Source organism: Catharus ustulatus, chromosome 10 (assembly GCF_009819885.2).
Source record: "Catharus ustulatus isolate bCatUst1 chromosome 10, bCatUst1.pri.v2, whole genome shotgun sequence".
Classification (NCBI taxonomy): domain Eukaryota; kingdom Metazoa; phylum Chordata; class Aves; order Passeriformes; family Turdidae; genus Catharus; species Catharus ustulatus.
The window spans coordinates 10,993,638-11,007,200 of NC_046230.1; the positions used below are offsets into that span (position 1 = coordinate 10,993,638).

At 36.2% G+C, this 13,563-nt stretch overlaps 1 protein-coding gene across 6 annotated transcripts in view; it reads right to left on the bottom strand.

Annotated features, from left to right (window-relative positions):
* The window catches only part of TRIP12 (thyroid hormone receptor interactor 12), a 76,718-nt gene that overhangs the window by 2,600 nt on the left and 60,555 nt on the right, over positions 1–13,563 (bottom strand). For 4 of the 6 annotated variants that reach the window (XM_033068269.2, XM_033068268.2, XM_033068265.2 and 1 more), the window contains 16 exons: positions 13,353–13,544; positions 12,550–12,701; positions 10,639–10,811; positions 10,125–10,198; positions 9,806–10,005; positions 8,894–9,021; positions 8,477–8,628; positions 7,885–8,027; positions 6,481–6,637; positions 5,415–5,513; positions 4,787–4,901; positions 4,468–4,622; positions 3,783–3,947; positions 2,437–2,601; positions 1,003–1,116; positions 149–243 (listed from right to left, as the gene is read on the bottom strand). In XM_033068269.2, the coding sequence (XP_032924160.1) occupies positions 149–243; positions 1,003–1,116; positions 2,437–2,601; positions 3,783–3,947; positions 4,468–4,622; positions 4,787–4,901; positions 5,415–5,513; positions 6,481–6,637; positions 7,885–8,027; positions 8,477–8,628; positions 8,894–9,021; positions 9,806–10,005; positions 10,125–10,198; positions 10,639–10,811; positions 12,550–12,701; positions 13,353–13,544 (2,279 nt within the window). The remainder of the gene's footprint in view (positions 1–148; positions 244–1,002; positions 1,117–2,436; positions 2,602–3,782; positions 3,948–4,467; positions 4,623–4,786; positions 4,902–5,414; positions 5,514–6,480; positions 6,638–7,884; positions 8,028–8,476; positions 8,629–8,893; positions 9,022–9,805; positions 10,006–10,124; positions 10,199–10,638; positions 10,812–12,549; positions 12,702–13,352; positions 13,545–13,563) is intronic. The other 2 variants (XM_033068270.2, XM_033068267.2) reach the window with 1 other exon arrangement.

The window sequence follows — 13,563 nt, forward strand, 5'->3', positions numbered from 1 at the left end:
GCATTCATATTCAGCACAGTATAAACACTTTCAAATAAAAGTAATTTAATTGTTTTAGCTTGAACAACAATGTATGAAGATTATTTCAAGAAAGCATTTTCTACTGTTTTGGTTTTTTTACTGTTTAACAAGACCAACATGGTATTACCTGTCATGCGTATAACCGTGATCAGGCCTGCAACATTCCATTAAAGTCTTTGCATCCCAAGTGTCTGTCTTGCTGCCACACAAGAGCTGCTCCAACTGTAAAATTAAACAACAAGGAGTAAATGCTCTTCTTTGCCTTGCAAAGCACCAGGAACACAGGAGCACCACAAAGGCTTGGCTAACACACTGTTTCAAAGTGCACTTTAATGTTTGTTCATAAAGTCAAAAGTTTGAGTTCATGAAAGTAAACAAACCCCTCAAAGTACAATCTTCCAACAAACTCTCCTGAAGAAGAATAAACATTCTCTCTTCTAGTCCAGAGAACCATAATTGTGATTCAATTCAGTCCACTTAAGAGTGTTGAGCATTTTATAAGGAAATTGATATGGTGGTGGTGAGAATAAAGCAAGACCAATTATTCTTTTCTTTGCCCCTTCATCTGAATCTGTCTTTCAGCTTTGCTAAAGAGCTGACTACTTGTTTTGTTGTTTTAATAGAAGATCCAGGTAGCATCCACATCTATCTACAGCTATTCAGAGGACTTGAGAATACAAGGAATTAAGAGTATCCATATTCCATAGAGAAATTAAGTATGACACATAAATTAAAGCACCTCTTAGAAAAGCTGGGTACACACAATTTAAAGAAATTAAAGTGCAGTTCATTAAATAAGTGACTAGTTAACAGAGAAATCTTTAAGAGTTAAGGGTGGAATTTCAGGGACACTCAGTTTTACTAACTTGCACCAGAAATACCAGAAATGTCATCAGACTGTCACAAGTGCCCTGCATCCAGGTTAAGACTGCCCCTACATGCACATAAAGGTATAGCAGCAGCAAAAAAACTTTCACCAACCTCCTCAGGGTAGAAGTACTGAAGATGACTGAGGGGGAAAACCGACTCAAACCCATCTCTGAAGGAGTCAAACTGTCTGGCAACACCTTCATTTAGTGCCCAGAATATAACCAACTGCAGGGAACGAAAAAAAAATGAAAAACGCAATTTGAACAAAGGAAACATGCTATCACGACTGTAAAAGAGTACAACTGCAGAAGCCAAACTCCAGCAGCCCAGACATATGCTCACTGGAGTTACCACAAGGTGCACACTGATTCATGGAGCTGCTCCACAGCATGCCTCATTCTGCCTTAATTCATAATTTAGATTACCCTTAACATGAACATTTTGCAGAATTTAAACTTATTTGCCTTTGCTTTTAACAAAACAAACAGAACTCAGAATAGCTGGTTAAACACAACCTATTTAAAATAATAATTTAAGGTAAATTTGAACATTTGTTATTTTTAGAAGCCTTACCTAGGTGTTCTCACTACACCACTTAAAATGCAGCAATCCACAGGGCTTCACTGGCAGTATCTTAATTTCCCCCATGCAAATATATGGGTCCCTATTCTAATATTAAGTTTAAAAACAGTAACTCTAGCCTGTTTGATATATTAAGTAGCTTAATATTATAAGAACACATAGGAACAAAAGGCAACTTCATTTCAAGTTACTGGAATATGGTTAAGAACCATAATGCAAATGACAGTAAGACACTAATCTAGGCTTTTTTTGAGGGTAATTTTTCTGGTTTGTTTTAGTTTTATATCTGTAGTAACCACCTTAACCAATTCCCTTTATCACTTCCTTAGACAGAAACAGTTTCCTACCTCTGTTCAGGAATATCAACCTTCTGTTTTCTATGTCCCTTCTGATATAAGAATCAATCAATACAGGTGTACTGTCAATTTATTCTGGCAATGTTTTATCTTTTCCTTATTTATTCTTTTTAAGGTTCGGGGTCCTTCGGTTGACTGGCTTAGTTTTCCTTGGATTTTTTGTTGGTTTGGTTTTGGTTTTTTGGACAAAAAACTAATCCTTTAATTTTGACTGATGTTTTCTTAAGTCTGAGCCCAAAAAAATTTACACTACTATTACAGCAGTTCAAAGGCCACTGGGTAGCAGATGCTACATCAGTATTGCTGAATTATTTACTGAATGACTTCCTAAAAAAATTAATTATCATAACCACTTACAATACTTTCTCTCCAAGAAGCCATGATGAGTTCATTCCATATAAACCAGACTTATTGTACTACACAATTTTCAAGTCAGGTGCAATTAGGTTCTAACAGTTTTACTGTAGTAATAAACTAGTAAAGAAGAGAGGTCATAAGCAGGAAAATTGTCTTGCCTAGTTAATGAGAATTAACTGAAATACACATAGAAACAAACTACCTGGGAGAAAAAAAAGAGAATTTTAGTCATATGTTTGCTTTTACATACTCTGAGATACTCCTCTAAATTGTGGATAGTGACCGGTGTATCTTTTCCCCCTTTTTTCAGCTCTATATTGGGAAACCCAGGAAGTGTGAAGTCCAGCCCTAGATCTTCCACTGAGCAGCCATTCATAGTCAGAGCCTCCAATGCATACTGTAGACTTTCTTTGGTCTAAAAAATTGGAAGTGAAAACCAATGAGAACAATTAATTCAAATAAACTTATCTGAAAGTGATAACTTCTAAAGCAGCTTTGACTAATCAGACATTTCTGTAAGAGTATGACCATTAAAACTGTTACAGCTCTTCTTGCTTTCCTTCTGGAATTTTCATACATAACAGTAAATCAAGAGAAAGCAGATAAAGAAGCTTAATAGATAAACTGTAAAGATCACAACAGTACACCTTTGTCTAGCAGTTTTGGAATTACGTAATATACCAGAAGACAAACTATCTAGAAAATACTACTGCAAGAAAAGGAAATGTGAAATATGCTACAGCTCAGAGGCTGGTTTTCCCTTAGAACACTTAACAGCATTCATATCTGGCATGCATACTGACATTTTTCAGCTTTTATCCACCAGGTTTTTCAAATTCTTGCGAACTTAAAAGCTGTGACCAAGAAGAGAGAGTGAGACAATGAGGTAAGGAGGAACAAAGACCACAAGCTTGCAATACTTTCACCCATAACAAAGCAGATGTATTAGGAGTATAAATTAGGTTATTAGTTCCTGCCATCTATTAACATGGGATGCTAGAAAAAGCATGTGTGCCAAAGACCTTTTATCACTAGTGCCACAATGAACTGTGGTATTTTCAGCTAAGAGTAGATATCCTTGAAAAATTACTGTATGTCTGAAAGAACTGTATGCTCATGCATCATGACAGTTCACCTCAGCTCTGTATACAGCTCTTCAGTAAAAAAACCACAGATTCTACATAAAAGGCATTTCTATGAAAATCTCAAATTTTGATCAAACCAACTAAGCAAAAAAGCCAAACTTTTGACTGTCCAAGAAAGAAAAGATAGATTTTCTTTCCTCTGATATTTAAGTTGGTCAGTCTTCTTAAAGAGAACCAAAAGTTAGGCAAACATCTGGCAGTTTTAGACATTTCTAGTCTGTGTTTAATCACACAGAAGAATCCCATAATGAATTTCTTGTTTCTTCACAAAGGCTGTTTTATAACTATCAGCCACTGATCTAATAATATTAAAACTACTTTGTGTGAGAACAAAGTAATTATCACTATTGCAATCAGTTTTAAGCCCTATGATATGTTTTGAATTACTGCTATTTCATAAAATCCAAACAAGTAAAGATGCACTATTCCGTTCTTAGGGTTACTTTCCCACCTGAGTTTTATCCTGTTCAAGTCTTTTCTTTTGTCTTACAATATCTTCAAGGTGATATATTGATTTGGCTACTACTGGATCAATACTGAACAAGTCATGAGATGTCAAAGAAGTTTCCTGTCGTAGCATCCACTTATAAAAAGGAAGTCCAAGAGGAAGGTCCACCTGGAAACCAAAGCACTGAACTGTTTAATACTGAATTGTCTTCCAAAAGTGTATTTTTTACTACCTCATCTCTTGACCAGATCTACAACACTATCTCAGAGTTCTGGCAAACACCAAAACACCATGTCCTAGTGTTTTTGCCTCAGAAATTTACAGTCAAGAAAACCCAAGTAACTGCCTAGTGCATATACATTAAACAATCACTAACTGGAGTAACAATGAGCCCAAAACACTCTTGAAAGAACACTGGAAAGAGATTGCAAGACATAGAAGATAATGGCTTTTTCTTTCTACTCTATGGTCTTCAAAAGCCACTGTAAAAGATCTTGAACATGTATTACCCTTTTCCCCCACACAAGTTCAGCTTCATGCTCGTCCTCCTCCCTGCCCCACCTCACAGTGCCCTTACTTCTAGAGCTGAAAGTAATACCATTTAACTCCTAATGCTTTTATCCCTCAACAGTCAGCATTAGTATTTTTATGTGGCCCTTTCAGAATAGACTTTCTATTTCATTCTCACCAGTCTGAAGTCCATGATTGCCTTGGCCATTAGTTTTCCCAGAAAGCGGAACTTCATTTTAACTTTTGCAATGTGAGCTGGCTTGGCTGTTCTACCAAAAGGAAGCGCAAAAAGGCCTTGAAGATTATGAATGTACTTGGTACCTTCCTGGCTTCCTGTTGAAGAAGGAAAAAAAGAGTTCAGTATTTCTTCTGCTGTACATCCATATATCAGGCACATTATCTGACCACAAACTGACATGCCCTTTACATAACTAAAGTCAACTTAGAATCAATTCAATATTAATCAATCTTTATAGATTAGGTAGTAGAGCAGTTACCTTTTGGATTGGCTAAAGTCACTTCTTCTCCCCTCCAAAGGCCTAAGTCTGCTCTCTGTAGTTCCTGAGATACAAGTGCATAGAACTCTAGTGTAGGGCCTAGGCCTGTGCCAACCTTCAGAAGATGGAGAGTGAGGGGAAAAGAGGGAGAGTGAGATAGGTAAGTCCATTAGGTCAGTTCGAATATAAAAATCCTTACTTTACTCTGACAAATATTATTTACTATAAAAAAGACTGCATGGCAAAAAGCATCTAGGGAACCTAACTACAGGAACATTCAAAACGTGACAAAGGCAGCCTGCAAAGACCACATACCAGAGGAAATAACAGGAGTAAAAGTATTAACCACCTAATGATCATATTATAGAGGAAACACACAGAGCTGTTCACTTAAGAAAAAAAAATGAGCTCTGCTGACTAAAACTGCTTATGAAATTTAGACAAGAAAGATTCGCCTAGCAAATAAAAATCACTACCAAATGGATTAGGGGTAATTAAAGGATACAATTCTTTAGCTCCAGCAACATGAAAGACAAAGGGTCTAATCAAGTCATTTTAGGAAAGCTGTAGCTATTTCGCATTAATCTTCAGTAAAAAGGGTTAAATTCGATGCATTGGTATTACTTACCTCATTCTCATACTGGATTTCCAACATGGCTCTTGAACTGCCTAGATCCTGCATCACAGATTCTGCCTGTTTCAACAGCTCATCTCTGTTCACAGTGCGCTACACATCAGAAAAGTTTTATGTAGTGAAATTTTGGCTTTAAGTTCCAGCTCCCAAGGCAGTTACAACAGGTAAAAATCAGTCAATCACGTTTTTCCACCCCATGCCAATAGTTCCACAGTTCAGTTCAACAATTTGTAAGCTTATGCTTTGATATATGAAAATGTTTATGTGTTTATATGTTTAGAATGAATGTGTTCAATATAAACTGAAAAAACAAAGCCTTACATTTACATCAATGTAACTAATAAGTACTATTCTTGCCAAGAATATGGCAATAGGACTATGATATAGCAAAGTATTGTCACGTGACATTATATACCTCAAACTAATATGCAGAGAAAAAACAGAGTAAAGATGCTGAAACCCAAACAAAAACCCCAACAGCACTGGGATTCCTACATATGGGCAGCTATATTCCTTTTGAATTTGATTCTCATGTCTCCTCCCCACAGGTTTTCAAGATCATATAGCATATATAGCTGATCTTATTTTAAGATAAAGCATCTCAAGATTCAAGGCAGACATCCAAGACTCCCTCAAATTTAAGAGTCACAGCTTGCTTTTATTATGTGACAGGTGATTTACCTTCCCCAAATACAAGGACAGTATTTCTGTTTATTAGGGTCTAAATCCCATTACTTGAATTCTTCTGACAATTAAGCAAAATAGAGGTCTAGAAGCCAGTACATGGAAATACCACTAATGCTGCCTAAAACTCTGTGTTCACTGTTGGAGTTTAGTTTCAGGAATTATATCAGGGTGCCCCTCCTGCCCTCATGTGGCCAGCACAGAGAAGACACTGCACCTTCTGCTGGGGGACTGCAGGAACAAAACCCACCTCCCCTTCTTTGCTATACCACCAAAACACCAAGCTGTACAAATAAACCTTGCTCACAGTGATATTCTTAAAGACAATACAAAAATACATTGATCCTTCATTCCATTTTAGACAAGATGTACTTACTTTTTTCCTGTCCAGCCGTGGTGCCACTCTGCTATCCTGAGAATCCGACTGATTGATTTCTGGATTAGTATCCAGCAGCCTTTGCATGGCTCGATCGCGATCAAAGGCCGTCACATAAAACAGCATTTGGCGAGTATCAAATGGAAAGAAAAACGGGCTGTGAAGAGCATTGGATTAGTCAGCTGTGTTCCAAGCAGCATCTCTGACTAGCATTTGGTTTAAAACACAACAAATGCAGTATGCCCAAGAACAGTGCTTTATTACACTCTGTGGTGAAAGCAGTCTCCAAAGTAAGCCCTCCAGAACACACTTTAGTTTCAGTTACAATGCTTAGGAGCAAGAGTTTTGAAGACTACAATATACGGAGGAGACAAAAAATTCCAGAAACTTTTGACACTTCTTGAAAAGTAACTCAAAATACTTGAATGCCTTGGCTGTGCAAAGTTTACATCAGAAAAAAAATTCCTTGTTCACTACTGTTCTACAATTAATAAACCCAACAGATCAAAGACTTAAGTTCAAGTTCCCATATTTGGCAGCAGAAAGACATGAGAACCTGCCTAAAGCAGCACCACTATTCTACCTTCCACCATTTGCAAAAAATACTTTAAATAACCTGCAAAAAACCACCAGAGAAACTTCTTGTTTTAATTTATCACTTCCACTATTCTCAAAGGCATGTGTATGTTAACAGTGTACTCCTCCATTAGCATTAAGTGAAAAGGTAGTTTTATTAAGCAAATAATGGTACAGATGTTTAAGAATATACATTTGTGCTCATCATCTGTTATTTGGAATGTTTATGAAGCAAGTTAGAGATCTTATTTTTTAAATGAAAAGTCAAAGTTTCTCAGAGTATGCATTTCCACAGTCATTACCAGCATTACTGCAATTAATACGCTTGAAAAATCCAAGAATGTCAACTCAGATTTCTCATTCTTTCAAGTGCAAGAGCTTTACAACTTGTACTCTATATCAAGATACTACAAAGTACTTTGTCTATAACTTCATAAAAATTATTGATATTCTTTTATCAGTATTGTTTATAAATGTATCCTCCTTTGTATCATACTGAATATGCCAAGATAAATAGAGTGATATGGTAAGAATGCTGTTAAGCAGTTTGACCTGAATAACCAAAATTTCAAAGGAAAACCTGAAGATTGCTCAGCAACTCCTGTAAGAAGCAGTCCAAACTCTGCATATAGTCTAGCCCTCAGAATGTGATTTAAACTTTGCAATGTAGGTGTGAACATGCATTCAAGTGTCACTATGTAACTTGGCAAGACTTCTGTGACTACATTTTGCACTCCCAAGAGTCCTGTAAGGATGATGCACTGTGTTGCCCAGTCAAAATTCCTACTGAACTGGAATTAGAGACACTACATAGCAAATCGTCCATACCATGTTTTTCCTAGTTCTGTCAGCCAAGTCGGGATGTTTCCTGTCATAATTACCAAAGGATCCTGAAGCTGCCTGTTTGCTTTTGCTGTCAGTTTACTGTTGATGAACTCCGAGGTTGGAATTATCTCCTTGCAGACTGCATTCTGTTAAATAAATCAATGTATTTCTAGTTAGAGAAATGCTGAAAGAAATAGTAAGTCTTGGTTAAAAAAGATAATTAATGCTTCTAATTTGCTTATCATGGAAAGTAAAACAATTTTCACTGTCATTTTGTTCATCCAGAGTCTCAGATGTGAAAGAAAGACTGAGTAGAAATTTAGTACCAATTTCTTTCTCAGGTATAATGCTGGTCTTTGAACTTAAGGAAGGACAAAACATGGATATTGTGTTCAACACTGTACAAAGAAAATATGACTAATAATTTACAGCCTTCATATTCTCAGAAGTCAGAGAAAGTAGGGGAAAATGGCAGCATTTGCATTATTCTGTCTTCTTGAGGGGCAGTGGACAGGGAGAAAAGGTTATTTAAGATGTTGCAGATGGTTCTGTCCCAAACCAAGCATCAAATTGATTTTGAAAGTGCTCTACTCACATCATACAAGTAATACCAGTATCGACTGATAGCATGTAAAACTCTCAAAAGAAGAATAACATCTAATGAGGGGTCTTCAAATGTTATATTTTCAGGTGGAGTAGATATGAGGTAAATTTCCAGAGGATTTAACACCGAAGGGCAAACGCCATCTAGCAGGGAAAAAAACATGTTAGCAAAACGATTCAATTAGATGTTCTCCCAAGATTTAATTATTAGGCAGTATTAGCCATGGCATTCACTTATCTACAACAGTTCAGTTATACCTTTTTTAGTTTTAATATACAGTTAAAAATATATGCTTACTATTTTTATACTATGCCTGCTTTAAAAGAAACACTATAGTAGTAGTAAACATTGTGAAAGTTCTGAAAGAACTGAGAGGAAATGGAACATATTGAAAGGCACCACACTCACCATGCCATAATTCATCATGTTTTTTAGAATTTCTAGGGGAGGTTTTTGTGGGAGCAGTTTGTGCTCTTCCTCTTTTACCCCCAACACAGTCCTTATTACCATCTTCATCCTCTCGCACAGGTTTGTACCTAAAAAGTAAACAGAAGTTAAAAATACATTTTGAAATGCTTACTTACAGGGAAACAAAAGCACTTTTAAATATATTAATTCTCAGATTTCCAGAATTTTATTTGAATGACAGTTAAAAGCAGAAAGACAAGAACACTGCACTGGGATATGATTCAGCTTCTGAAGCAAAGTATTTCACAGGGGAGAAAAATCAGGGACCTTTTGGCTCCATGAACTGGAAGGAGAGAAGGTGAATGTATATAAACAAAAGACCAAAGTGACTGAGCTTAGAGTTAGGGTTAGATTAGGTTTTGGTGGGTTTTGGTTGTTGTTTTATGGGCTTTTATTTGCTTGGTTTTTTTCTTTAGCTCATTTAAATGTTAAAAAGAAAGACTACTGAACTTGAAGATGTTCAGCATAGTCATGTGTCAATGTTTCTTGCAAAGAATGGCCAAAGAACACATTCACTTTCACAGCAATCAACCTGGAAAAACAGTATGAAATTGACCATTACTGTATACTGCACATTGTCTGTTTGTGGTTAGCTACCTAGCACTAAGAAATGCTTTTTCTCCATCCAGCAGGAGTCATTTAAAATTGCCTATTTCTTGTTCACCAGCTTTACTCAGGACCTAGCAATGAATTCTTACCAAGTTTTATGTATCTCAAGCACATCAGGAAATTCAAAGCTCCATAGTTTTCATAGGGATAAAAAGCAGACAGAGAGCTATAGTCCAGATTGCTTGATGTATATACATTTAGTAAACTGCAGAAGCTATTACTAGATTTCTCTAGGACACTTACCAAATAGTGTGCGTTTTTGTCCAAATCCCCGCTCTTCCCAGTGGATTGCTTTCATCATCTGTAGACTCTCTCTCTTCCTCAGCTTGTAAACTGTACTGCCTGACTGCTTGGTACACAGTCATATTGTATGGCAGCAGGTGATCTCCAATGTAAAACTGCAGTCTATGTCTCACATTCCCTGAATTTAAGAATTGAGCAGCCTGAACAAAAAAAAAAAACCAAAAACAAAAACAAACAAGTTAGGAAGCTTGTTGCACAGCTTTTCTTCAAGTCCCTCCCCACACTGCACCCTCTCTATACTCCCAGAGCAAAAGCTTACCAAAGATTCATCTATTTCTTCATCTGACCCATCATCATCACTATCTTCATCATCTTCTCTAACTCTTCCATAGCCTGAGGCAAGAGAGAATTAAGACACCCTCATTTGTTTGGTCTTTTTTCATGAAAGGTAACAAATGCCTTGGTACTGACTGTTGTACCTTCTTAAACTTTAAAACAGTTCCAAAATACATCAGTTAAAACCAGTAAGATTCAGAACTATTAGAAGAAATTTTAGCACCAACACCTGGCATCAAAACTGCCAAACTACTGCCAGCGTGACAGTAAAGCAGTAATATTTCTGTTAGTTTTTTGACTGAACTGTTCATCACAGGAAACTGTTTGACCCAGAAAAGCAAGATTCTCTACAGCTTTAATATCCTCCCTTGTGAGCAAGGTATCTTCATAGGTACCTTCCATTTGTCTTCAGCACAATCTTCACAGGTTTTTACAGACTCACAGCAGTAACTATTCCAAAAAGGAAAAACACAAGTAACTGTATAATATATAAATACCTCTAACTACAAGGTATCTTTCAATGGCTTGTACCAAAGCCAGAGGATCAATCTTCACAGGTCCACCTTTCCACTGTTTCACATTAGCACAATCTGGATGTCTCTGCAGTTGGCATTTTAATTGATGCGTATTGAAGAATTTTAAAGCTTGGGATCCTCTGTTAAGAGAAAAACTCAAAATAATTTGTGAAAAAAGTTGCTACACAAAGAATCTCATATCCACTATTGCATTAAAAATGCAGTAAAATAGACATGCTTTTACAATTTTACTTATTCAGAGTATTATTTGTCAGACTATTTCTCTAAAAACAAGCTATTATGGTTTGGATAAAAAGAAGTTTTCTCCTACAAGAACACTGGCACCCAAGTTGAACAAAATCTGGAAGCTACATGAATTGAGAGAAAGCCCAGTCTGAGGTCTGTTTACAATATGGTCTGTACTGACCATCTTTGAAATCTGAAGTAGTTCAGTGGTCAGCTGATGGCACCAGAAGATTTAGAGTTGTGTTTATATACAGTGCAACAAGGACCAGAAATGTGCATGGAAAGTGAAAATCCAAGTGTTCATTTAAACGGATTTTTTTCAATAAGGATCTAAAGAGAAAACCTGAAAGCTCAATTTTTTTCTTGCTAAGAATAGTTTATATATACATTCCACCTCTCCAAACTATCAATACTCAAGCTAGTTGGTTTTATACAGCAAGCCTCTTATCTTGGTCTGCTTCTATTTCCAGGTACTAGTAAAAGACTACCAAAAGTTAATGCCTCAAAATCCTCATTGACATAATCCACAGTAAAACTTGCAGTCAAACAGTGCTACAGGACTCTGGTTTCTGGTGTTTCATTTTCTATCAAAAGGAACAGCAGGATTTTGCTTCTATGATTAGCAGTTTTTTAGTTTTGGTAGGTATCCCACTATTTACAAAAATAATATACTTAAAGGAAGTGTTCTGAGATTACAGAGCACATACTATTTGCAAAAGCCAGTACAGAAACACTAATCTCTTGTAATAAGAAATCTTCATTTCCATTGATTTTAAGTTTCATAAAAAACAAGCACTGAATTTTAATGTTAGTTAGTTTAATACTATAGTGTGAGGCTCCAATACATCAAATTAAATGGATGTTGTGTCACCATTAATAAAAAAAAAACCTCTCCTCCCTACCTTACTACCTGGCAAGTTCCATTTTAATAATCCTCCTCTCATGCTGAGCTTTTAGTTAGCACCAAAAAAACACTTTAAAAACTTATATGAAGTGGTACTGAAACAGATTAACTGCTATATAATAAATAAAAAACAGTGTTGATTTACTGAAGTATAGAAGAGAAATTGTAGAAACGGGTCTTTAGTCACTTAGATTTTGTTACTTAAAACAACTACCAATCTGGATTCCAAATTCATTCTGCATCTTAAGACTCAGGGCAGGTCCACAGCTATTTTAAACACTATTGACAGCCAAGACTAACCACTTAATCCACTACCATCCTAGAGAACAGAACCCATATGAATATTGAAGTTGAGCACTGTAATATACTCTCTGAAATTTAATTACTCTGCTAAAAAATATCAGTGTCCAAGCAATAAACAGATTGCTTCTTTCCAGTGTTTGTTACATTGGGACAAGGAAGCCCTTTGGATTTTTAAGGGGTAGAGACTGCATTTAAAGTTTATCTATCATCCCCAATTTAGGTGAAACAAGTTTCAAGACTGCAAGCAAACATTTAGTAAAAAATTCCATCTTCCACTGACTAAAAAACCAACTGTCATTGCTTTTGTCTTTAACAAGGTCAGAAGTTTCCATTACCTCCTCTTGCAATTCTACTTCTACTTGTCCTTTTAGTGTTGCTTGAAATAAGTTTTAGAAAACAAAAGCTTCCAACAAAACTGTTACCTGAGCATTAATCCTTACCTGCTCCCTGTTCCATTTCCACTAGGGAAGTCATGCACTTTAACAGGAAACTGTTCCATCTGACTGAGGCAGTTGTTCATTTTATGGACTAATGCCAACAAAGGTGCATTTTCTAATGGCTCTAATCTTCCAAGGGGTTCTTCTCCAGGAAGCTGAAATATAGGCCAGTCTTTAGTTGCCTGCTTTAATTAAATCATCCTGAACAATTTATACCATAAATTAAGAATCCCTGCTCTCACTGAAAGTAGCAGCAGTATCAGGATGATTAAATGACAAATTTATGAAAGACCTGTTTCAAAAATGTACTTTTCTGTCCTGGTTTCAACTGAATAGTGCAACAGATTTTAAGCATTCACCCTTAACCATGAGCAACAAGCTTTTTGGAAGTTTAGTTATCTGCTTTATTCTCTTCCACTTCAAACATCCTCCTTTAAACAGAACACTAGTTCCTTACAGTATTTAGTCCTAAGTGATAATATTACTATCCAAACTCTTTCAACTTCTAAAAAGACAGAAACAACTTAAGTTGTTCAAGACTCAGAAAACTGGCCATTCTGGCATTTTCTCCACTGCTGTGTGGAACCTTCTGTAATTACAGGGTACTCAAAGAAGTTCATGACCGATAAAGACATTGATAATGTGAAAGTTGCAGCATTACACAACTTAGACATAAACAAAAGGTTTTTTTCTGTATTCCACCTTTAAGATAAGGTCAACACAGAACCTCTCAGATGTTTTTTTGAGAAAGAAAATTTGAGAGAAAGACAACTAAGAATACCACAAAAATAAACAAGAAAACTTACTGGAGAAGAAAAAAATACATGAAGAAATCTTTTCAATCTGATATCCCTGCTTACAGCATCTTTTTCACTTTTAGATGTCAAATAGAGCAGCAGTTGTTTAACAAACCCACTATGCTGGATTTCAAATGAGGAGACGTCAGATTCCGAGACAATGCTACGGATTTCTACAAGGCACTCTGTTCCACCATCCACCTGAAAAATAGGAAGAGTG